The following is a 25266-nucleotide window of genomic DNA, read 5'->3' as shown; positions in this document are numbered from 1 at the left end:
AGGGGCGTCAGCTCTGGAAAGCAGAAACTACACTTATGGTTAGGAAACACCTCCCTACCACATCATGGTTATTATAAACTAGCTATTGTCCGTATGTCCTATGTCCCTATTTACAACAGTGATAACCAAAAGAGCAAAACCTTGTACTACACCTGCAGATAAGACACGTTCAGTATTTTATTCAATATCATATTTCAATAGATGTTAAGATTTGTGTAGATTTAGACTACTATTTAGACTCTGCAAACAGCCTCAGACTATTTCACTCCTCCTTTAACATGGGATATAAAAACCAAAATCAGGTGCATTCCTTATTATGAGGCTATTCTCTAACAGCCATCACTAAATACAATTCTTCACATACACCTTCTCTCTCCCCCTCAGAAGTATTTCTTGTTGCAGACTGACTGTGGTCATAAACTGTTCATGGTTGATGCCAGGTAACAAAATTTGCCATCCCATGGCTTGAAAGAACACAGAATTCTTCATTCCAGTAACATTCAGTCAATCAATCAATATATTCATGTCAAAGACTTGTTAAGCAAAACTGGTCTTTAACTTTTAAGAAAGGAGATGGAAAATCTTAAAATCCTTCCATATATATCTGCTATGGTGAGGATGCAGAATATCTGCTTCCCCTTCTTTGAAGAAGGCAACATTCAGGGGAGGAAAAAAAGAAAGAAAAAAAAAAAAGAAGAGACATTTGAACACAATTTCTCCAAGGCAAACTGATCTGTTTGGTCTCCTCTATAATGCAGGCTTTCTTGATAGACCTTTGTTCTTGTGGGCATAAAAACTGTGTGCCATAAATGCAAGCTCACCCTGCACCTGGGGAGTTGGCAGTTATGGGGAGGCTGGAGGAGTCAGTTTCTACGTTTTTTAATTTCCTTACTCGTTTTTTCCAAAGATTTTTGCTTTTTCACTTCCTGGTGCTTGTTCCACAATTCTACCCAAGATGCATTGAAAGCAGGAGAGAAAGAGAAAGAGTCAGCGGCTGGTCAGACAGGCGAAAATGGGGAAAAAAATTTGAAACAGAAAACCCACCCCTTCATCTCAAAAAAAAAAAAAAAGGCAGAAATTTATGACAACTACTGAGTGAAGGGTTAATCAACACCATTTTACAAGAAATCAATGTTAGGAATCGAGCACTGCATCATCTCTCATTTACAGAATTCAAATGTTAGAGATGACTTCATACGTGAACCAACTAAGGAAAAACAGCTATTATGAACACATATAATGCAATTAATCACCTTTCCTGAGAAAGGCCTTTAAGATTGTCAGATATTTATTCCTCCAAAACATAGGCATCACAGAAGCTCTAATTAACAGAAACATTTTAATGTCTCTAGTTTCTATCATTGAAAGGAAAAGGCACAAAAACAGCAGCAGCAATTCCGAGAAAATTAAAACTGTAGGTTAACACAATATTTAACCAATGTTATATCTTAAAAATTATCACAATGTTTACAAGTACAACAAGTTATTTTTGACCTGACAGCATTCTCAACAAATGCTTGGCTCTGCCTATCAACCAGTCTTACATGCAAAAAGCTGAACTTCTCTGCATCCACTTGTTCCTATCAGGGTATAAAGAATGGAAAATAGGGAAGAAGAAGAAAAATGACCAAGATATCAGTCATGCTTAATGCCAACTTCCAAAATTCAAATTAGGTCACAGCACTCCAAATCAAGGAATCCCGTAAGAGGATACAATGCAGAGAAAAGGAAAAAAGTCTGAAGTCTGCATGCACTCTTTTCATTTGAAGCTTAGCCCTGAGACGAAATAGTGATGAGGCACTTGCACTTCTCTATCACTCACACTCCTCAACCCTCTGAAATGCAGTCATCTTTTCTGCTCAGAAACATCGGATCATTCCAGGTGCTGGCCTGTCGGCCAAAGGAAACACTACAAGCTGACATGCTGGACTGACTCTGAATGCTGGGCACCGCCCTCTCTCTCTAGCACGGTCAAAGCCGGGAATGCTACAGAGGAAGATACTCTTAGAAAAGCGGCAAAGGCAAAGGGAAGGAAAAAGAAGTATAATGTTCTTCTACTGCTCTTCCAGGAAACTTGCTGAGCAACTAAAAGGCCACTTGAAGTGTGTCAGAAACCCATCCCACCCTGCAAATGGCAGAAATTAGGGCAAGACAGGCTCTAAAAAAGTTCTATTTAGCAAAATGCCTACTGAAGAAAAAAAAATTTAAAAAGGATAGTGTTACAATTCTGGAGGAAGGCTCCAAAGTATTATCATTAAACGTATCAGGAGCAAGGCAAACGTAGCAAGGGAAAAAACGCTAGAAAGCTGCTAGCCAACTGATTTCTATATCTGCTTTATGATTGATGGATGTTCCTTCAACTTTCATAAGTACACAGACGGATAGGATAAAATTGCTTATGGATCCAAACAGCATCCTATAGGCTTATCTAGCTGAGCACACACTGACATAGATAACAATCTCATTAAGATGTACTGAATTTGTTTGTTAAAGGGCTTTGAAAACATCTGGCCTCTTAAATGCCCAGATGCTCTATATGGCTTTACTTTAAAAACAACCAGGCTGAAAGCTACAATACCTGCCATTAAACTTCTTTTAGCTGACTTGCCTGTTAATTCAGGGTAGAGTATACCCTAGCACATTAAAAACAGCCCAGATTTTACTCTCGACTACTTTGTCAAACCTCAAAGGAAAAGGAAAAAGGAAAACCTCAAATAAACTCAAGGGGCATAAAATACTATGCCTATGACTTTGTTACATGAGCCTGAACTAAATAGGACAGCAGGGCCAGAAAGGATCTGATGCAGACAAAGTAGGTAGCACAATCTTTTCTGTTTCAAAAAGCTGTCAAAATGAAGTGATCTGCCAGCATTAAAGAATTATTTCAAAAGTAGTAATGGAAACTTCAGTAAGTACTGACATTTTCATTAGCAGTTACTGCAAGTATGCAATAAAACCAAATTAACCACTAATATGAAGGGGGAAACTATTAACTATCAACTTTAAAGCCACCAGTGTCCTAACAAAAAGGCCAAAACTCCAGGCGATGACCATGGACCAGGGAAGACAAGAACCCCAGAAGTAAGCAAATAATTGGTGATCTTTCAGGAAACAAAGTATCAGAAGCATCATCTTCACAATGAATTTCCTAGCTAAGCAATTAGGTATTAAAGCACAGCAAAGATCAGTCCTCAACTGATAAAAATCCATTACTCTTCACCTCAGAAATAAGAATTTTCAATACTAACAGCCTTCCTTGTTACAAGGGAGCATCCTTCATACTTCACAGGTATACAAGAAACCACAAACATTCTGAAAAGTGAAGAAGAAAAGGGGGTCAAGCGGGAACACATCCACCCTGAATTTCGGAAAACTCTGTGAACCTCCTGGCCGTTGTTCCTGTAGTACAAGAAAACTGCACACATTCAGCTACCGTACCTCTAGATCTCAGAGATGCAGTTTAATCGCCACACTAACATACACTTTATGTATGGCTATTGCAAACAGTGCCCTACATGATTTTACTCCGTCATGCTGATGACTTACTTTTTATTCCAGTATTTTCTTTTGTAACTAGGTCAAAAGGTTAGCAGCCCAATTTGTATTTTGTCCATACAATACCAAGAGATTCATTGAGACTTTTATTTACATATCTGCAACCCGAGGCTGTAAGCACCTTTCAAACTTCATAGAATCAAGGCACTGCTGAGGTTCAAAGGGACCTCTGGAGATCATCTAGTCAAATCTCCCTGCTCAAAGCAGGGTCAACGAGGGCAGGCTGCTGCAGGACCACGTCCAGGCAGGTGTTCACTATCTCCACAGATGGAGAATCCACAACCTTTCCAGGCAACCGGTTCCAGTGTTGGATCATCTTCACATAAAAACATTTTTTTTTTGTGTTTAAATGAAATTACTTACAAATATTTTGTTATTTCAGCCACATGTAAATGTTTACCAAATGCTTCTTCCCTAAGGAAGTTAGTTTGAATGACAAAGTCTGCATTTCACTACAGAAGAAATTTCACCCTAGCCATGACTAACTCTCGTCCTGTACATCCAAAGTATTGTCTTATATTGAAGCTTCCATAACAGAACATAAAGGAAGTATAATAGCCAAGCAGCTTTAAATTATCTTCCTGCAACATAAGAGAAATTCCCTTTACTTCTAGATCTCAAGAGTCAGATGAACATGGACACTATGTTGTTTTTACAGCAATTTCTTAAAGACTGACTTGCATACTACTTCATGGTTCTTGGTGACAGACAAAACCAGTTAGAAAAAAGACTTCAGAAAAAACATTAAAGTCTTTCGAACTCTGATCAGTTTTGGTGAAACCGTATCCTTCTTGTAACTCAGTTCCACAGAAGACAAGTGGAAATCATCAGAGCATCAGAACCACCAACAAGAATTTACCTGTTGCCTGTCCTTGAACATTGTGAACTGTTTAAGGCTAATATTCTGGCAACAGTAGTTAACATAATATATTAAGTAGCACTTCTTTTGAAAAGCACTTCTTATGATGCTTCACAAACATGGACTGTCTGATCTCTCTGATTTCCATTTCTATGAGGCTTTAATTTCATCTGAGGGAAAGGAGCAGACTCAGCAATCCAATCCAAAGATCTCTCTTCATTCTTTACAAGAACGCTGGCCTACCGTCTGTTTCATTCTTAGTTCTGTCAGAAGCATACTTTCCTTTTTCTTTTGTTCTACAGAAAAGAAATTAAGTACCCAGAGCGAACCAAACTACTAAACTGAAATGCTGGAAATCTGAATCTCTTTTAGCTCCCTGACAGGTTTTCAAATAGAGTGAAAGACTAGTTTCTGAGTAACTGCCTCTTGAAACAAGAAAGCAAATCAAGTCAGAGGGGTTCAATATCAGTTCAGAAGGACTCGACACCACTCATCCTGCAGCTATTATGTGGGTATAAGAATGAATGTCTGCCCTCCTGCCACATAACTGCCCAATACACACATTCCCTGTCTTATGCCACATGCTGCAGGTACAGCCTCACAGTAGCACGCAGCTTTCAGAAGATTGATCTTTCATACAATGATTCCAATAAAAAGTTATTTTAAACAGACTATAAGAAGCAATGGCTAAAATTTAACATGACATATTTTTGGAGTTGACAAAGAATTTCTCTCATATGCTGACGGTACTTTTCTCTTGTTTACATTCCACAGCAAATTGGATCCAACCAAGATTTTTTTTTTCTTCTTTTCTTCCCCCCCTCCCCCCAAAAATCTGTAAAGCCCTTTTTAGGTAAAAGAGTTTAAAGCCTACCTCTAACTTTTCCCCAGACACAGGGAAAATCTGTATCAGCTAAGAAATTAGACCGGGAAAATTTGCAGTGACCAGCCTAGCAGATGCTGTTTAGAAGGACACGCATTCTGTTTGCTATTGCATAGAAGGAAGATCCATCAGTCCTGCTCACTGAAACTGTAACATTACAACTAAAATTTTCTTAGCAGTTTTTATTATTAACAATCAGCAGATCCTGGGTCCCACTTCTATCAGGATGCAATCTAGATAATCCACAGCAACGATTAGAAAACTTTTGTTTCCTATAGTCCCTTCCACAGTTGCCCTTTCCAAAGTCCTGCTGGCCCTGTTTCCCTTTTGCCATTTCCTGTTGCGTGAAAATGTCAATTACAGAGCAAAAAATAAAGTTCTCTAAAGTGTAATGAAATTCAGAAACAATTAAGATTAGAAAGCTTCTGGGAGAAAACTGCCCTGGATAGTTTATCCAAGAGTAGAGTGAAAACACATATGATATTGTTCCTTGTGATCCAAAGTGTAAATGAAGCATGTTACAGCAGCAATGCAGTGTGTCAAAATGGAGAGAATGCAAATAGAACCTAATGCCAAAATAGAAGTCCCTCCTGCACTTCACATGCACCTCAATACACACCAATGGAAGCAATAAAATTTTCTTCCTTTAGACTCCTTGTGTCAAACTCCCTTGGCCCTTTGCCTGCAGGGCTCGGTGCCTTTGGCATCAGCTGAGGTACCGGCAGCTGCATCGCAGGTTTTGGCTCCACTCTTGGGGACGATGCAGGATCCTTGCCAACCGGAGTGATAGATCCATCCGTTGGGCTTCGTTTTCTCTTTTCTGGTTCTTTAAAGAAAAAAAAAGTGTTGGGGGAAAGAAAAAAAAAGAAAAAAATAAGGAAAAAGGAAATGAGAGCAGGAAAAGGAAGATGAGACAGATGGTCTCACCTAAATCATTAAGCCTGGCACTGAAACAGCTCAGTCCCACATTTGTTCCCATAGGTCACCATGGCTTGCAGATAGTCTGACACACTGGTGGAAACAGTAGAGTCGAAAGCCAGAATGCTGGTTTTGGGACACTCAAATTATCTCCTTCCTGTATATTTGAAGCCTAGGAATCTTCTTTGACATAGGAACTGTAGTATCTCCTCTGCTGAGTTGTGCAAAATTAAACAACTCTGCCTAAACTAGCAAGAATATCACTTCTAGAATATAAGCAAGCTCCTCTCACAGTGAAAAGATGACAAATACAACAATCTTTGATGGGTAACACTAAATGAAACTTCAGTTAGGAAAAAAAAAACCAAAAAACTATCAACTATAGCTCTTCCATCATTCTCCAAGACTTCCTATATTCATACGTCTCCAAAGGCAATTTGGATTATTTCTCTGTATCAAACTCCACAGTTTGAATTACACCAAAACTTTCAGAATAGAATAATTAAAACAAGGTTTTCCGTAAAGAACCTCCTGCAATCCTGCACAAGCTGTTCCAATAGCTGATGAGGCTAACAGTCAAAATTTCATATCCTAATATCTAAATTTGTCATACAACTTGTGTTGTATACAAGACCTTGTGATACCTTTGTCCAGTAGATCAAAGATTCTGCTATCAGCAACACCCTTCCATTTAGATAATGATTGAAAACAATCAACATCTAACATTCAACAGACTGAACACCGCCATCTTTCAGAGCAGAAGTGTTTTCCCAACTCCTTGTAGGTCTTTTCAGAAACCTCCCCAATTTTTCAAGATGTGATGATCAGAACTGGAAGCACTACCTGTGGGTTTTGTTAGTGACATATCCAGAGACCATACAATAGCTGCATCCCAAATCTATACTGCCAGGTTTACACAGTGCCCCCCCTCCAGTTTTTACAGACACAGTAGACAGTGGGAAGTTCACACATAGCTGCCATTTTCAGAGACATGCTTCCTAGGACATAGTTCCCAATCCTGCTATTATTGGTAAACGTCCTTGTTCCTAAACACAAGTCCTTAGTTTAGCCATATTAAATAAATTAATCACAACCATGCTTTATTAAGATTCAGCTTCCTCTAGACAAACAACCTATATCCATCATGTCCTGTTCAAATAGTATGCATCATATGCAAACTGAACCATTTTAGCATTACTAGATCACTACTATATGTTAAAAACCATTAAGATAAGCACTAATCTCTATAAAACATTTCTAGAAATATCCAGATCAACTGATTGGAAAAGGGTAAAACATACTAAACAGCTAAAATTTGACTACAAATCAAGATGTCATGCAATAGTGACAGAAGTCTTTCAAAGATATACAAGGCTTTAAAAGTTTGTATCAGATTTTGTCCATTGTGACCACAATTAATTGACTGGGTAAACTCTACTTATCATCAAATTATGGCATCTGGCATTACATTAGCAAGACTTCACTCTAAAACCATTGAGTTTTACATCAGTCACTCTATAATTTTTGCTTAAGATCAGTGTCAGACTAAAAGGCTGATAATTACCAAGATCAGCCTATTCCCCACGTTCCGGACTGTTACACTAGGACAGCCTTCCTTCCCTTCCCCAGCATTCTAACAACGACTGGAAATCAACACCTGTAATCCACAGGGCATCTAAGCCAACTCATAAAATCCCAGATGCAAGCCACCCAGAATACCAACTGTAAAGTGTTTAGTAGATGTTAGTCCTCTGCTACAATGAAATAAATAGCTTTTCATCATTTGAGATTACAGCCGAGTCAAATATTAAGCAGGTAGCTTTTTGTCATCTTTTGCTCTTTTTCCTTACACATGCATTTTCTTATTTTGCATTAGAAGCAGATTTTCAGAAAAAGCTGAAAAATAAAGAGACACTTTCAGACTTTCCTCTCCAAGAGCACTTAGTGATGTAAGAACCATTGTGTAATGCAAGATGGTTGGTGAGATACGTCGCATATGGTTCCACATTAGAAATATCTCCCTCCCTATTCAGGTTGTCTGCAAATAACTTCTCAAGACTGTGGTTGGGACAGTGTTAGCGGAAGGTCCCCACACTCAGAATTTTCACTTCATCTGTAAAAGTCCCAGGTTTTGTACCTTGCTGCATAGTTTCCATTTTCAATCAAATATCAGTATGGTCATTATTTTGCCTTGGTCTGGTTACATGTGTGCAAGAGAATGGTTTCAAGCTTTGTAAGGTTTCAGTAACAATGGCAGTTCTCACCTATTTTGAAAGTGTCGTAAAACCCCTGAAATCTCAGACGCCACAAAACAGCTACCTCCACAATAAGGATCTCGTTTGGTTCATAAACATTGTATTCTCATAAACACTTTTCTTACCTTTATTGTAATAGTGAGTATGTGCTATCTCTAGCAGGCCAAAAACACTGGCCATACCTCCCAGGCCAGCATTTGCATATGACTGCTCCAGGCTCAACACGGTGCACTTCAGCAAGTCCAGCATGCCTTTATAAACCTTGCGGCTGATTTCCTGCAATGAAAATCCCATTAGTGTCACTATTTCAGAAGTGAGAAAGTAATTCAAGAACATAAATTCCAAAACTGCTACAATATCAGCTTTTAGGAGGCAATTTAACAAAAACTTTCTACGAATTGAGCCTCAGCAGACACTAGGTATGAGGACCTTGCTGAGTTCAGCACTGACCACATCCTGTATGACATCCTGTTGAGCATCTTCTTCTGACTGGATTGTGCGATTCAGCTTGCTTAGTACAAAGACACGGAGCTGCTCACTCTCCAGCAGACGTCGGACTCTCTTCATGTTCAGCCAGCCAACACCTTGCCCATCGAGAACGTTGTGTACCACCTCCTTCAGGAACTGCTGATTCTCACTGATGGATTTAAGAGGAAGCAGGCAAAAGTTAGCCCTCTGCTTACCTCAGCTTGCATGGGAAGACAGATATGGCCAGGACACACACAGAAATGCATTTCCTATCAAAGCTAATTTCACAAGAAAAGAAGTTCAAATCTAGCTATGCCTGCTGCTAACATAACTGCACACAGCCCAAGCTCTGTTCTATAGGTGTAGTATCAAATATTTTATTTTGTCTGTTATTTCCTATAATAAGTCGTAATCAGATTTTCCTCTAGCCCCTCTAGCTACCACTCTTACGTATCACCTTCACAGCACTCCTCAGAATCCATAGGAATCATCTACGCCACAACTTCTCCCACAGCTGCCTTGTCTGACCTGTAGCCTTTCCTTGAAAGAGGAAGCGCAGCGCTACTAATAGCATTAGTGCAGCAGCCTCGGCACGTGTACTGCTTCAGCTTGTTTTGCCACAGGGGAGGGAATGGTAAGAAGGGAACTCCTGTGCAGCCTGCTGCATTTCCCAGTCTGAACTGCAGTTACTCCTCTTGCTTGTCTCCCCACCCCAGTAGCTCAAAGTAAATTGCACTCTACCCATGACTGCTACATAAGAAAGGGAGGAGAAAGCACAGGCACAGGCCAGGTAATGTTCACTTGCACCATTCCGAGTCCCTTCCCAAAGCTGAGAAAAGCATTTCACATGAATTCATGGAATCAAACTGCTTTATATGACTCAGCTGATGCCCTACATGGTGCATTAAAACTCCGCTGGCTAGACTACCTTGTTCAGAACAGACTCAATTAAAAGAATAAATACTGAGTTAAAGTAGGGACCTAGAATTTTTTGGATCTCAGACAGAAAGAGGATACATTTCGGAGCACAGAAAAATACGTATGTGCGCTATTAACTGTAAGACCATCCATACCGAATCTGCTCAGACAATAACACGTGCAAGCTTAGGGCCATAGAAAAGTACTATTTAGTTTTCAACAGCTAGACTTCTGAGGAAACATTGGCTAAGTATGAGACCACTCTAACAACACTTTATACTCAAAAAGCAATGAAAAATATTACCTGGAATTGCTAGCTCGTCCCTGAGGCGATGGAGACTCTCTTTTCACTGTTGGGCTGTGCTTAATGACTGAAGACTTTTGATCCACAAGGGCTCGTCTGTTTCCTAAACAGGAGAGGGAACAGGATGAGAGGAAGGGGTGGGAGGAAAACAATCTGATCCCAGGACAGTAACAAGCAACGCTAAGGTTGGCTAACACACCTATTCGGATTACAGGTAACAGACTTAAACAAAATGGAAACTCCAAAAAAGCAGCAGCGTATATCATATTCTAGCATCACACATCGGCAGAAAACAGTAATGGGAGTAATGCAGAGAGAAAAAGAGAAGATGGTAATGGGAGCAGGAGGTGAAAGGCAGGAAAAGTTTGGCTGCTCTGCATGCAGTTCCACAACAAGAACCATCTTCAAATTAGTCACTATATGTAAAAGCATAATGCATCGGGGGTGACTAGTATAGATCATGTGGTACTGGTTACCCAGTGAGAAAGGTAGCCCAAAGTCAGGCATAGGGAATGCTGGAAATTGTTATATCATGCACAGCTCATGCTGTAGGGAACCCACCTTCATTGCTTACTGGGCCAGCTTCAGTAATAATCTCCATAATAGTATTTAACCCAAATACTGGGACACAAAATATACAATTAGTAGTGTACTACAATATCTACACTCCCCACCATCAGTACCAAAAGAATCCAACTACCAGTTTCTTCCCAGCCCTCCCTCAAAACAAAACCCAAATGACGCTAGAGCAGGAAGGATGCTTGAAAGCCCAAGACAACAAGGGCCAGCGTAATTAATCTTAGAGATAGTGCTTGACTTGAAATTTGGCAGCGTGGAACCAATGTAACGCATCTTCAAGGATATTATTGCACATACTGTATTTCAAGGGCACTATCAAAAACATCTGCATCACTGAGGAAAAAATATCAATGGATGTGCATGAAATAAAAATTAAAAAGGAAGATGGAAAGTGGTCAAACAGCAGCAATGAGATGGAGTCCCAGCATCATTTCCCATTACAGTTAGAAACACAGGGTACCACACACACTTGGTAAGAACAAGTTAATGCAGCAATTTTACACCTGTACAACAGAGACAAAAACATTTAAAAACCAGTGAAGTGCCCAGTGGGAATCCCAGTGAGCCAGCGTGCACACGTAAATGAACAGGAACACACACACACACACTTGCACATGCATAAAACAGACTGAACTACTCCATGGAAATCCCATCCTCATATCCGCAGAGTAACATTAAGGGCCCTACAGGATTACAACAATCAAGAAAAGAACACCAAAGTGCAGAAGATGAGGCGCAAAGCATGAACGTGGAATGGCAAACCCCATCACTGTTTTCTTCCAATGCATGGAATCAGTCATTAAGTTTACCCATGGAAATAACCCTGACATGAAGCGTGTTTCTTATCCAGTACAATTGGACATGAAAACGTAACCAACTGGTAAAAGGTTGTCAAAAACAGCTGTGCAGAGTCTCTGCTAGTGTTTTCACCATACCAGTCCTGTTCCTCCTCATTTTACACACAGGGAATGATTACTTGTCTCAAAAACAAAGTCCAAAGCAGAAACACAAAAACCAGCTTTTGGCCTTTGTTTCTACAAGGTCAAAGGTCAGCAAAACATCATACCAACCTTCATCCACATCCCTTCCCACTTCCAGATTAAAGTAATCTTTACCGATGAAAATGATGAGGAGGAAAAAATAAATGAAAAAAAATCAACATATTAAAACAAACGCAGTAAGTTCTAATCGGATAGAATAACTCAAAAGGTAAAATAAAACCTTTCCCCAGTTTAGCAACTGAAAAGGTCTCAACACTAAAACACCAGCACGTGCTCAGTCACCCTTCTGTTATTACATGGTACAAGGATGACCAGGCTGTCTAACTCCCCACGGTAAGAGGGTCATTTCTCTAGTGCCCATTCAGACATGTTATCTAAAGATACTGCAGACAAACAGGAGATGTTCCAATGAAAAGATTGTGCACATAAGGGATCGATCTTCACTCTGAATGAGCTGAAGTATGGTTATAATTTGATTTTGATCAGAAATTTTCTATTTAGTGAACTGAAAAGACTATAAACACTTTTGAAAGCCACGTAAACTGCAGTCTCCGTGGTAGGGTGGCATTATCCCCACTTACAAATGCAGCACCATTGCTCTAACAAGTTACCTAAGGCTAATCATGAAGACAGTGGCAGTACAAAAGTAGGACAAACCTCTTGGTTCCCATTCTTTACACTAAGCACTTAAAAATAGAAGAAAACAAAATACAAAACAAAACCAACATTCACAGCATATCCATTAACACAGGCTAGACTAGCGAGTCTCCCATCCCAACGCAGCCCAATTGCTGGGAAGAAGTCTGGCTGAAAAATATCAAAACGATTTACTGTCTTGATACTTAAGACAGATACTACCCAAACTACCAAAATGCATCACCCCCACAGTTCCTGTTAGGGGTAAGACCTCAGACTGGCAAGTCACAAAAACTGTAAAGTCTGTAGAAGACAAAGGGAAAAACGGTTACCTTTCAGGCTGGGAAAGGGAGTACTCTTGTCTCTCCCAACTTTGGTTGGTAGGGCTAAGTTGGACAGACTGAAGCTTGTGCTGTGGTTCCTGTACAGGCTGCCTACAACAGAAGAAGAAAACAATTAAATGCCTAACGCTTACTGCACACACCCGAACTTCCTAAACTTCCTGTAATTCATCTTCTTATTCCAGATCCTTAATGATGTAGTTGTTCTTTATTACCCGAAAGTCTTACAAGCATAACATAATCTCATTTACATTGCAACCACATCTGTAATCAGATTATTCTAAATTGTACAAAAACGTAGTTCTTAGCTTTCATGTTACAATCATTGCTGTTGTATCTTTGAGTCTTAAATGTAACAGCAATATCCGCCTGTTTTTCTGCACTTCAACAGGTAACCTCACATCAGCTGTGTCTTCTGGTTTGGTCCTCTTTTTAGGAGCAAATGAATGGTAGGGGCCAGATGAGAAAACAGGATGATGAAAGATCTCCAAAGCATGTAATTCTGAAGTGAGGATTGTGCACTGTGCCTTGTGAAACGCTGTAAATCTGCCACAGAAGCATGCTTTAAAATAGGAGCTTTCCATTTATTAGGAGAAAACAAAAATTCTTCCTAGTACAGACAGATCTTAAGAACACAATAATGCATCATCATCTGGTTAAGCCTGTAGACAGCCTGAAAGTATCTCATGTAGATCAACGAGCTGATTAACACTTCAAGATGTTCATTTAAAATGTCAGCATATTATTTCCATTTTCTTTGGTTATTTTTTTGCAGCCTTATTTTAGTAACAATCATTTTACCAGAAACATTCAATATACTTTCCCCACTGCTGCAAACTTCTTGCACTGCTTCCCACTATAGTGCCAAACTCAACTGGCCATATCTTCTTTCACTCATTAAAAAACTCGAGATTAGTTTTCCACACCTGTGGATTTTATTATTAAAATATAATTGAAAGCAGGTGAGCACAGTCAAGAAACTGAACTTAGCACCTAAACACACAATGTGGCAGCATGGAAGGCATACTACTGGTAAGATTTTTGTATCAACTTCATGAAAGTGCACAATTTTTTGTTTAAATGAAACTGAAAGAATTTCTGATCTGTGCCCATATAACTCAAGGGCCTAACCACATAACCAAAGTCCTCCTTACTGAAAAACACATAAAGCAGTAGTTATCAGCAGTGTAAATCAAATAGGTCCTGTAGTTTCCAACATGACTTCTGGAGAGCTGGTAACAATTTGCCAATCAAGTCATTCTCTTGACGAGCCATGCCTCTATTCCATCTCTCTGTAAATTCTAATATAATAAATAAAACCAGCTTAATGAATGCATTAGTACATACTTGCAAAAGACATGATGCCCCCAAAACCTTCACTGCTGTTGTTGGAGACAGTAGAGTTTGGGGAGCTGGCCCTGGAATCTGAATCTGCATCTGAATCATTGGCCAGTTTTAAACTGTTTGGACGGAGTAACTTCTGAGACCTTTAAAGAAATTAAGTACAACTGTTATTAGCTTTACTCCTTCCCGCCCCAAATCAACACGTTGTATGATTGTGGGAGATCGATGCTGGTCTCATTCCTCATCAGTTTTCACCACACTACCCTTACCTTGTGGGAAAGAAAAAAAAAAAGAAAAATTAAAACCAAGAGAATTGAAGCATCTTTGCATTCAGGCTTGTATTAGCTTTCAGGGCATGCTGAAAACTTGTCTGTAAAAGGGCATTGGTAGATTTGAGGGTGAAAGGGTTTTGCTTTGATAGCAACAACAAGAAAACCTAATGCCATCAATCACTGTAGCATATTTCCCCCAAAAGACAAAGCTTCACAAAAAAAATCGCTCGAAGGTTTCCAGAAATCAGTAGTATCTAGTAGATACTAGAATGTTTCTAGGAAGAACTGATAATTCTGTTAGCTCCTACTGCTTACATAAAAGCAAGGAACAGAAGGAACTGATAAGTGCCTTTACTCAAACCAGAATGGTTTACAGAATTTCAATATTAAATGGAAGGTATCAACAATACGTTTCAGGTGCAAAAGACATTTGAATGAATGAACGTTAAACTACATGAAACAGATGGAAACCCCAACAGTGCTGTACAGAAGGGCAGGAGACAAGGAGGACTTGCCTGCTTCCATTGAGATTCTGGTTAAATCTTGGGGTGTAGCTCTCTTCCTGCTCATCATCTTCATCCTCCGTAGGAAAACCATACTGTGGTTCGAAGTACGGATTGTCATACTCTCGCTTCCTCACCACCCCTTCTGAGGAGCTCATGCTGCCAGCTGCGCTGTCGTTCTCACGACGATCCAAGCTTATCTTGGGAAAGCTTGGTTGCAGTGGCAAGGAAGGGAGATGGTTTGAAAATCCAGCAACCAACTTCTCTTCCATTTCTGCTGAATCTGCTGACTCCTGTGGACCAGTCAAATCATTGATCTGTTCGCTAATTTGCGTTACATACAACTGAAGGGCAGGACAAGAACAATTATTTCAAACTGGGAAGTCTGCAGGGTCCTTGCTGTTTGTTACCGGGCCCCAACCCCATCCCCACTATCCGTGACTCTAATCTAGGATTTTATACACGCTGCAGTATTTGTGCACTGTTCTAGGGACTTACTCTCCTTCGGAACAGATCTTACTGGTAAGTGTTACCTCAGGATAACGGCTCTCCATCACCCTGTTTTGTGGTTATGCAAGCAACTCCTATTCGTCCTAAGTGACCACAGATTCATGAGTTTCCCCACCCCACTCCCTGTTCTTCTAACTCATCAGGTCTTTCCAGACTGTGTAAAAGCAATTCCTGCAGACACAACCTGGAGCACTGCTCTCTGCTAATGCTGCATTTTTCAATGCATGGGAGCTTCTATGTACAGGAATGCTCTATCCCAACATAAGAGGGTACCAGTAAGTCCACCTTGCTCAGAAAGTCCAGAAAGAGCATGCAATTTAATCTGTGCATGGTTTCACAGTCCTATTAGCTTTTGCCCTTCTCTGAAAGAACCACGTGCATTCTCCCATTCTTTATATCCTAATATGCTGATCTTGGGGCTGAACTCATCTCAGTACACACATGATTCACTCCATGGATGACAGTGCTGGGGCTGCTACTGGCTGTAGTACTGGAACTTGAACGAGGCTGGTTGTTCTCTTGGGAGTTTTCACTGTCCATGGCCTGTTCATCCAGATCCCCTGTATATTCTTGAAAATCATCAAATTCCACTTCACTAGCATCACCAAGGGCTGCGTGAGTCAGGGGGTCAACATCTGCAAACACATCATTTTGCATTAAAGAACACTTTTACCCATCTAACTAAAGATCCCTAGCAGATAAGGACTGCTCAGTAGAATAAACTCGCATAAAAATTTAGGTTGTAAAGGACTTTTGGAAGTCATCTAGTCCAACTCTGCTCAAAGCAGGGGTAACTTCAAAGTTAAAGCAGGTTGCTCAGGGCCTTGTCCCACTGAGTTTTGAAAGCCTCCAAGGCTTGACATTCTACTGTGATCCTGGGAACCTGTTTAACTACACTAACCACAAAGATCTTTTCCTTATGTCCAAGCAGAATTTCTTTTGTTGCAACTTATGATTATTACCTCTTGTCCTTGGGACATAGGAAATCTGTTGGCATTCCTAGATTTAGTTTATCGAAGAAAGTGAGTGTTTCCCACTCTCACAAGAGAAGTTATTGCTGCAGCCTCCATATAAGCCGCAGAGAATGCATTTTCCTGTCCCCACCAGGACAGAGTGACTCATTAAAGCCAGCACTGAGAACCGATATGCGGGGGCAGGAGAAAGCTTGTACTCTGCTGCGCATATTGCACAGCATCTACTGGCAGCAGCAGATTGTTTCCAGACCTAGTGAGCCAGTTCAGCAGCACCTATTTCTGTTCTTCCTCCACCCAGTGTCCTTTGGAGGGGGTTGTTTATAAGCAGGAGAAATGTCTTTTTTCAGCCTACCCCTGGATATTGAAGGAGTATAGAAGACACTTTTGCCTCAGAGCAAGACCACAACGGAACAATACTTGACTCTGATTCAGGGACTTAGGGGAGGCATTTTTTCCGCAGTGCAGATGAATGGGGAAGAGGAGCCTATGTGGACCTTGTGAAAGTACAGCGCAAAGTTACTCACTTGGGGTATCGCCATTAATGTCACATTTCATCATCTCACTGACAAAGTCACCAAGGGAGGAGTAGGAGGAACTTGAGTCGTCATAGTCGACACTGTCACTGCCACTGCCACAACAGGTGAGAAAGAGAGATGAGTGGCAGCATAACAGCAACAGCAGGGCCCGATCTTTCAAAGATGTGAATCAGCACTGTTTTCATGGGCCTCTTATAAACCTCATAATATTACAGTCTCTACAAACAAATTTCTGGCTAGAGTCAGAAGCCAGCTTCATGAAAGTCAGAGCAAATGAAATAACTTTGAGGTACATCAAGAGACACATGGGAAGATGTTTAAAGGCTCTCAGCAAAATCAATGAGGTCAAACATAAGTGAGCAGGGAGTAGTGTATTAATTGTGTGTGTGTGTGTAGGACGACTTCAAGGGAACTCGAAATCACAAGTAAAAGCATTCCCTTTTTATACTAATGACAAATCCCACTCTGTCAGGGCCACTGGTGCTGTGTAGAATGTAAACGAAGTGCAAGTCCAAGCCTGAAAGATCTCACAGGCTAGCAGAGAATGAAGGATAATAAAACTAGATGCAAAACTCTGGGAAATATGGCCAAAATTACTATAAAAAAAGTTTACTCTCATTTTACTGAACACACAAGGAGGTCTCAGGCAGTGGGTAGTACTAACAGGCTTTGCTAACTATGTGCACTGAGTAGAGATTTGAAAGAGTGGTAGGATGGGTAGGAGTACTTCTAGTACTGCGATAGAAATAACCAGAGAAAAAACAGCATGGAAGAAAAAAGAATTAGGGTGGGAGAAAATATCAAACGTCAAGTGGCATACAGGTAGCAAAAGAAAACAGGAAAACAGAAATGGAGAATCACATTAAAGGAAGGCTTAAGAAGACACTAGCAAAGGGTTAAGAGGTTGCTGTGATGACAGAGCAGTGAGACAATTTACTTCAGTGTCAGTATTCTGCCCAGACAGAAGAAATGAAACAGCAACCTGGCAGGCTAGAGGAAAAGGCTGCAAATGAGAAGTAGGAGAGGCCCAGCAGTCTGAAGTAACTATCGTGTGACTGGGGTTACGCTCCCCACTAACCTGTCATCGGTGAGATCAGAGTCTGTTTCTTTCTCTACCGTGACATTCAGTGCTTCAGCCAGCTGTGAATTACTGTCATAGACGCGATAGTGGATGGGCTGCAGCTGGTGAGCGTACCACTTCGGTTTGTCACCGATCAGTGCTGGGTCAAACATGTCTGCACAACAAAACAAGGAGAGAGTTAATTGAACTCGTTTATTGGTGTCAAAGGCTTCATTCACAGTGAGGCTACGCCCTACTAAGTCTTGGACAAAGGAAGGGACAGTCTCTTCTCTAAGAAGCCTACAAGACTTCTTCTCCGTAACCAAACAAGACAAGAGGTAAAATTAATCAGAGGAGTGAGCGGCTAATAGCAGGGCTAACTTGGTGGAATCACATGAGGACATACATAAAAATAGAAAAATGTTCCTTGAACTGGATTTCCCTCCCCAGCAGGAATAATATGGTGTAAAACTAAGTCCTTCCCTAGAATCTCTCTGCTTTTTAAGTTCCTGCATTACATCCAAGTGCAGGAAAGGCAAGATCAAAACTTACTGTTATGAATTCTTTGGAAAGCATAGTTAGTAGGGTTGAGAGACCATTCTCCAAAGTATTCTACTGCCTGTGTCCTGGAAAGCTTATCTGCGAAAGGTGTTTGCTTCGGCCTAGATGCAAGAAAAGAATTTGCCTGGAAGGCCACCACTGGTCGTGGGAAGAGACGAAGAGTGCGAGTATGCATCTGGAAACCTTGCAAAACATTTGGTGAGTTGAAGAATCTCACCATAGCAACCCTAAAAAGAAACAGAGGACAATATATCAGATAAAAACACAAAACACAACAGAAAAGAAGACAGAGAGCCTTTAAAAGGTATGCAGTAGGCAATGTTTCAAACCTTCGAAGAATGGTAACCCAGTACGAAAAACTAAGTCTTCTTAGAAAAGAGTTGTCTTTAAAAAAAGAAAAGGAAAAAAAAAAAACAACAAGAAATCGCTTTGTTTTAATACACCACCTCAACACCAAGACCCACCCAGTGAGGGACATCGTTCTCATATCCACTAGCTGAGGTGGCAACTAAGTCTCCAGCCTTTTTTGTAGTTCAAGGCTTGAGATTTAAGCTGAGGATACAGTATCAGACTGACAAGTCCAGGCAAAGCGGATAATCTATAGGAAAAATGCAAGAAACAAAACATCCCCTCAAGATACAGAGTTATGTTCATGCAGTTAATAGATCCGAGATAAACACTGTAATTTCTGCTCTTTTTTTCCCAGAGTACAACCTGCAGTAGAACCTGGAAGATGCTGCTTCCACCACAGGACCCATAGAAGTGTCTGTGCTGCCTTCAAGCGCAAACTTTATGAAGACTCAATACTACCCTCCTGTTCAGCCTCACCTGGTAGCCACGTCCACAGAGTCCACATCATTTCCATAGATCAGAGGGTTGAATTCTGTGGAGGGAGTAGACTGCAAATCATTCTGCGGTCTTCCCAGCAGCAGTGGCACCTCCTGCCCCTCGTGGAACTTCTCTAGATTAAGAATGGGCTGAGTATTCAGACTCATGCTGGCCAGTGCCTAACGAAGGACAACATTATGCATACATTTTCAGCAAGAAAAGTTATTCAAGGAACAAGAGAGAGATCAGAGCTACCCTGCCCTCTAGGCAATTGCAACAATTGTGCATGCTCCATTAGTTTGCCTTAAACCGTCTCCTACGTTGAGTCAACAAATATCTCCAGGCCTGCCTTTACGTGGATTGTCAAAACGATCTCCTCAATGCTGAAACAGTCCTGGAGCCAGCCAAGGGGTAGCACAGAAGTCCACTTTGCTAGATCATTCATGACGTGAAAACAGATAGTCCAAATTGGACAACTAGTAGTATGGCACTGTGTACAACTTATTGTAGAGTTACTCCCATGCGTGATTTGAATACACCTTGGGACCTAGAGGCCTTGAAACTTGCCTTGCAACTTGGCCATTCAACCAGTGCGTTTGATATCCCAGGACAATGTGGAGACACCTTTACACAGACATTTGCCTGTACCCCTGCAAACCTCCACTCCCCATCTGAATGAGGTCTTCATCTCTCCATAAAGCTACCATCCTCTTCAAGCCTCATAACCTCTTCAAGGATATGCACTGGAGCAGCACAAGTGGTAAATCAGTCCTGGATACCCAGACCTATCCTAAATGTTCCTCATTTCTCCCATTTGCCCACTGAGTCTTCATCTTTTTATTTCAAAAATAAACAAATATATAAAACAAAACAAAAACCAAAACTCCAAAGGAAAAGGGTAAAATAGAAAATTGAGGGGAAAAGAATAAAATAAAGAACCTTGTTGTCAGGAGTGAGCAGCTGTTTCTGAGTGATTGCAGTCATGCTAACCAGACACTGGAGGCAAGATGGAAGATCATATGATAACACCAGCAGCCCATCAGAGCCAAGACGAACACATGACCACAGAGAAACAGATGGAAGGGAAAAAAAAAAATATCTATTACTACCAAATATCACAAATGAGAGGAAATAAAAGGGACCACAAAATATGCACATCTTGGGAGAGAGGTCTAACTGCCCCACCCCCAAACATTCACATCTGGCCACTCTGGGAAGTGGAAAGGCTGCTGTCCTTATTGATGCAGCTAAGAACTTTCTACTGCAGTTTAAAAGCAGATATCCTGAATTTTATTCATTGACACTAAGACCCAAAGGCACACAAAAGTGTTAACCTTCGTGACGTGGGCCACAATTGAGTCTTCTCTATTTCATACAGCAACCAGTAGCGCTCCTTCTCCTTTGCCAATGGTCAACTCTTAATGATAATGCCTATAGGAATACATAGGGATGTAACTTGAATTTGGGTGAACACTCAGAATTTTAAATATGTCTTCAAGGAAATTGCAATTTGTTCTTCTGGTATCCAACTTTGCCCTAGTGAGAGAGTTTTGCTGAATAGTGCCTGAAATTGCAAGGGGGTGAGGCAGAAGTGGGGGGAAGGTGAATCTAACAAAACTCCAAGCAACACATCGCTTCCATCTGTGCTGACAGCAGGTACTGGGGTTTATAGAGGTTACACGCTTTGCTCTCCTGGTCCACAAGGAGAGAGAAAGAGCAGAACTCATCACATTAGTAACACACTTTACCTTTAGATACTGCATGCAGCGTGCATAAGGAAAACAGAAATAAAGAGATAAAACCTGCTTGACACGATCAGCCAGGATGACCCAAGCTGATTAATGGCTTAGCAGGACCTGAGAGGAGAGACTGAGACCTCACACACAGATCTGTGAATGGAGGGGAAACAAAGATGATCATAGCTTGATGGATCAAGTCAGAGTTTAAAGCCCACATGGCAAATGTGAAGGAGGAATCTGGAACTTCCTGCACCAACTGGAAACAAGTTAGCCCCAAACAACAGTAAAAAACAGAAACTACCTGTTGCATCTAGGAGCTTTTCAAATTATCCCTCACCTGGCTAAGAAATTAACTGTAGTTACAAGCCTCAGTGACCACTCACTTTTCCAAATTAACTCTTTCCATTAAGATAGAAAAGCAGCAACTGGATACCTATCACTTAACATCTGTATTAATTGCTATTGCTTTTCAAGCTCAAAATGCTGTTGTATTCTAATACGGGGGATGTTCTAACTGGCCAACTATACTATCTTAAACAGGTTGACAGAAAATTCCTAGTCCTATGCTTCCCCTACAAACGACAAAGGTGGAAGCAGCAGAGACAGCAAAAAATAAAACAGGTAACAAAAATTACAATTAAGTCCTCTGGAAAAACTACGGAGAGATCTGAAATAAGATGAAGGTCTCAGATTTAGCTTAGTCAGGAGAAGACAATGTTAGAAAGTCATATAGCTCAGGGAGCAAAAAAGAAGACACCCTTATAACATCGTTTAATCAGCCACCCTATTGATTATCCCACCTCCACATTCAGAGAAGTAGACCTCTCCATGACTGACCAAGGTGCACTTTCTTGAACAAGAGTATTCTAGTAGTCTGATACGTTTTCACATCCATCCGATGTGCCAGGATACACACCTGCTTTTAACACATTCTGCTTTACATTTGCTGACTTGCATTCTTGTCCAGTATAGCAGAATTGCTGTGCAAGACTACATCTGCTAAATTCTACTGAATCTGAGTCCTTTCCCCAAAGTGCTTATTACCTGTTTCAGATGCTTTTTCAGCTCTGAAGCTTCTGGTTCTGGCAGTGTTGGCAAAGATTCTGCATTTGTGGGAACGATCACCTGGAATTAAACACAGTAACATACTAAAAATTCCCCAGCTGTATTCATTTCCAAAACAGAATCTCCTGAATCTCCACCACTCCGGAGACTGAGGAATGAAAGCCATAAATAGTAAAATCATTAATAAAAAACCTCCCACAACACAACCCCCTCACACAGACACCTGCATCCATACTTTGATTTTCACTGCTTTATGGTTGTTATCATTTACAACAATGGAGGAGTTACTTTATCATTTACCACAAAAAAGAGAAGCTTGAATGAACCCACACTCATCCTTTGGAATTTCCATCAAGTAGAACATGTTATACACATTTCCCTTGAAACAGCCTTGCTCGTGCCGCAGTAGAAAGCGGGATACATAGTCCCGTTTGAATCATGACAACCAATGCTGCTATAAGGCTCTTATCAGATTGGGTTTCTTAGGTAGGGCTATAAGAGACAGGTCAGAATTACTCAAGAAGACAGCTTTATCATTTGTTTGAGGATTTATCTTCTAATGATATAGCCAGATGGATTAACTGAAAAAGAATGCCTTATGAGCAAAAGAAATGGGGACCTTGAGACACAAGAAGGAATGGAATTCTGAAGTTTAAGATGGGAGTAGCAAGGGCAGACTGAGGCCAGGCATTCTTAAATTCTCAGTGGATACATTGAAGAAAGTGCACAGTTTCCTGAAACAAAGCCACAAGTCCTTATGGGCTTACCCTATTGGTATCCAGGTCAATAAGCCATACATCATCAGGCATTTTAAAATCCAGTTTGTAAAGGAAGAAACTTGCTGGAACACCAATGATATAAGGTGTAGGGGCTAGAAGTAACTGAGAGAAAGAGAAACTTTAATAAGGACAAGATCTGCATTTGATATCACCATGTTCTTCCCAAATATTTATTTATTAACTACAGTAATAGCAGAGGGGACAACACACAAGGCATTGATATATAAGTAATTAATTCCATACAATAGAAATATAAAAAAAAAAAAAAAGAAGAAAAGCTCCTGCTCATAGCGCTTCAATTTTCATCTAGAAGAAAATAAATTTCCACCTCCGGTGCCCCCACCCCAGGGATGTAAGTTATATGGCTGCATGGCTCTTTGGAAAAAACTTAGCTAATCTAACAGCTTGCCACATCTATCATGGACCAAGGAAAAAGATGTTCAGAGTAAGAGCCTAACCAGAGGAGCAGCAAGTCACAGTTGAATACACCCTCAGCTCAAACTGAGTCTGTGCCATTGTAAATATGGCTTTACCCTTACCCTTGTAATGGTAATTTGGTTTCAAAATAATATCATCTCTAGGAAGCAGAAGAAATAGACACATTTTTTCAAATGTAAATGGAAAACTTAAGGGAAAATTCAGGTTGTTTCTGATAAGGGAATCAGCAGAGGGAGAGGTTTAAATCAGTAAGGCATGTAGCAGCTTGAGACCAGCAGCTTGGGAGGCTAATTTATTCTTTAAATCTAGAACAGTTGGTCACCTCCAAGGGGCGGTACAAGAACAAACTTGCAGCATCAGTTGCAGGATAGCACTGAAGTAGTAAGATGGCCTGAATTCTATCTTTCCAAGCAAAATAATGAGCTCCTGCAGAGAGCTGACTATTGGTAAAACCCATGTTCCCACCTGAAGTAACTCAACACTTCATATTTCTGAGGAGAATAAATTGCAGTCAATAGTTTCTAAACTCTGAATCAAGAGCTCTCAAGCATCCTTAAATATTACTCTGGACCCTCCCCAAAAGACCTTAATACTCAGTTGTGGCAGGGGTTAAATACTCATCATAATATTGTGGATCTATGGCCTTTCAGTCCATTGCTTGTGAACTACTGTGAACTACTGCTTTGAATCATACTATTCACTAACCATGCTTTAAAGATATCCTAAATAAGTGGTGTTATCTATGATTTAAATAGTTAGTGGTGCTCAAAGAACGTTCTTTGCAAGGCAGACTTTGCTACAAACCCTGAGAAAACAGCGGGGAAGGAAACAAGGACTACTCCTATATAAATTTCAGACATCACAGAAACATCTGCAAAAGACCAATGAAGGAAAAATATGTACCTGTTCTGCAGAGGCCATGCAGGTGGGAAGCAGAGGGATCACTGGGAACATGTACTCTAACGGGTAGATCATAGCCACAAAGGCCATCACAGACATTGAGAGCGCATTATAATCTCGGGACTGCAATACAACCTGCAACCAAAGAAACTCACATCAGCACTGCAGCAACCATTCACTTCTAGTACTCCCCCAGGGGTACACGAAGATCACAGCCTGCAGGCCTCTGATTTATGGCTGTGAACTGGATGACCTTCCATCAACTTGTCTGAAAACAAGCTTCAGGTGCTTTTTCGAGTGAGAGCAAAACTTTTCAAAACAGGAATCTCAGACAGAGCTATTCCTTCCCCCCGCAGACAAACTGGTTCCAGGCAGCACAGGAGATAGCTGTTCTACACATCCAGAGCTTCCTACGTACCTATCAAAGATCAACTCTTCCCTTCCTACCTTGTGCTCCAGAAGGATGCAGGTCAGCACCTGCAGGCAGGCATCCACTCCCAACAACTCCAAAGGCAGATGTAATGGAAAATCCACCAAGGTGAAGCGGGATGGATCCGGAAGAGCAAAGGTCAAAGCTGGCTGCAACTCATGTGGCAAGACTTCCACATCCACCCGCTTCTGACCAGCAACAGGCATCGGAGAACGGAGCAGCCGGTATATCCAAGCCTCAATCTCCCGCAAGTCGTGTAGCAACGCACTAGACTTTTCTTCCACCAGGAGGGAGCCTGTGAAAATCCGCCACATTGTATCCCTGTACAGGGAGAACAACAAGGTTAACGCTCCAAGAGCTTCCCTTGACAGCCATTCCGCAAGGCTCTTCCAGGGAAAGGGCAGATCCACTGAGAATTAAAAGATGCAGCTAACAAACATTTGGTCACACGGAGGAATGGAAGATAGGGATTTAAGCTTACTGAAACAACCACTGCGGGGAATTATAAACCTTTCTGTGGCAGGAATCACACAAGTATATCACTGGCAGGAATCAGCACAAGTATGTCACTTCCACCTGAGAGTTCATCCATTCATTTAAAGGGTTCAGT

At 40.9% G+C, this 25266-nt stretch overlaps 1 protein-coding gene across 10 annotated transcripts in view; it reads right to left on the bottom strand.

Annotated features, from left to right (window-relative positions):
• Nucleotides 1-25266, bottom strand: part of MADD (MAP kinase activating death domain) — a 62285-nt gene that overhangs the window by 30963 nt on the left and 6056 nt on the right. For 4 of the 10 annotated variants that reach the window (XM_075152267.1, XM_075152269.1, XM_075152268.1 and 1 more), the window contains exons 3-19: nucleotides 24674-24977; nucleotides 24230-24361; nucleotides 22877-22990; nucleotides 22089-22169; nucleotides 20245-20301; nucleotides 19306-19484; nucleotides 18469-18704; nucleotides 17935-18091; nucleotides 16845-16948; nucleotides 15788-15981; nucleotides 14849-15180; nucleotides 14065-14204; nucleotides 12709-12810; nucleotides 10161-10263; nucleotides 8921-9107; nucleotides 8596-8746; nucleotides 5917-6123 (exon numbers count right to left, since the gene is read on the bottom strand). In XM_075152267.1, coding sequence (XP_075008368.1) covers nucleotides 5917-6123; nucleotides 8596-8746; nucleotides 8921-9107; nucleotides 10161-10263; nucleotides 12709-12810; nucleotides 14065-14204; nucleotides 14849-15180; nucleotides 15788-15981; nucleotides 16845-16948; nucleotides 17935-18091; nucleotides 18469-18704; nucleotides 19306-19484; nucleotides 20245-20301; nucleotides 22089-22169; nucleotides 22877-22990; nucleotides 24230-24361; nucleotides 24674-24977 — 2780 coding nt within the window. Of the gene's footprint in view, nucleotides 1-892; nucleotides 947-5916; nucleotides 6124-8595; nucleotides 8747-8920; nucleotides 9108-10160; nucleotides 10264-10721; nucleotides 10782-12708; nucleotides 12811-14064; nucleotides 14205-14848; nucleotides 15181-15787; nucleotides 15982-16844; nucleotides 16949-17934; nucleotides 18092-18468; nucleotides 18705-19305; nucleotides 19485-20244; nucleotides 20302-22088; nucleotides 22170-22876; nucleotides 22991-24229; nucleotides 24362-24673; nucleotides 24978-25266 lie in introns of all 10 variants that reach the window. The other 6 variants (XM_075152273.1, XM_075152275.1, XM_075152265.1 and 3 more) reach the window with 5 other exon arrangements.

This window comes from Calonectris borealis, chromosome 5, assembly GCF_964195595.1.
Source record: "Calonectris borealis chromosome 5, bCalBor7.hap1.2, whole genome shotgun sequence".
In the NCBI taxonomy this organism is placed as follows: Eukaryota; Metazoa; Chordata; class Aves; order Procellariiformes; family Procellariidae; genus Calonectris; species Calonectris borealis.
Note: the sequence above shows the minus strand (reverse complement) of the source record. Positions and strands in the feature narration are given on the sequence as shown.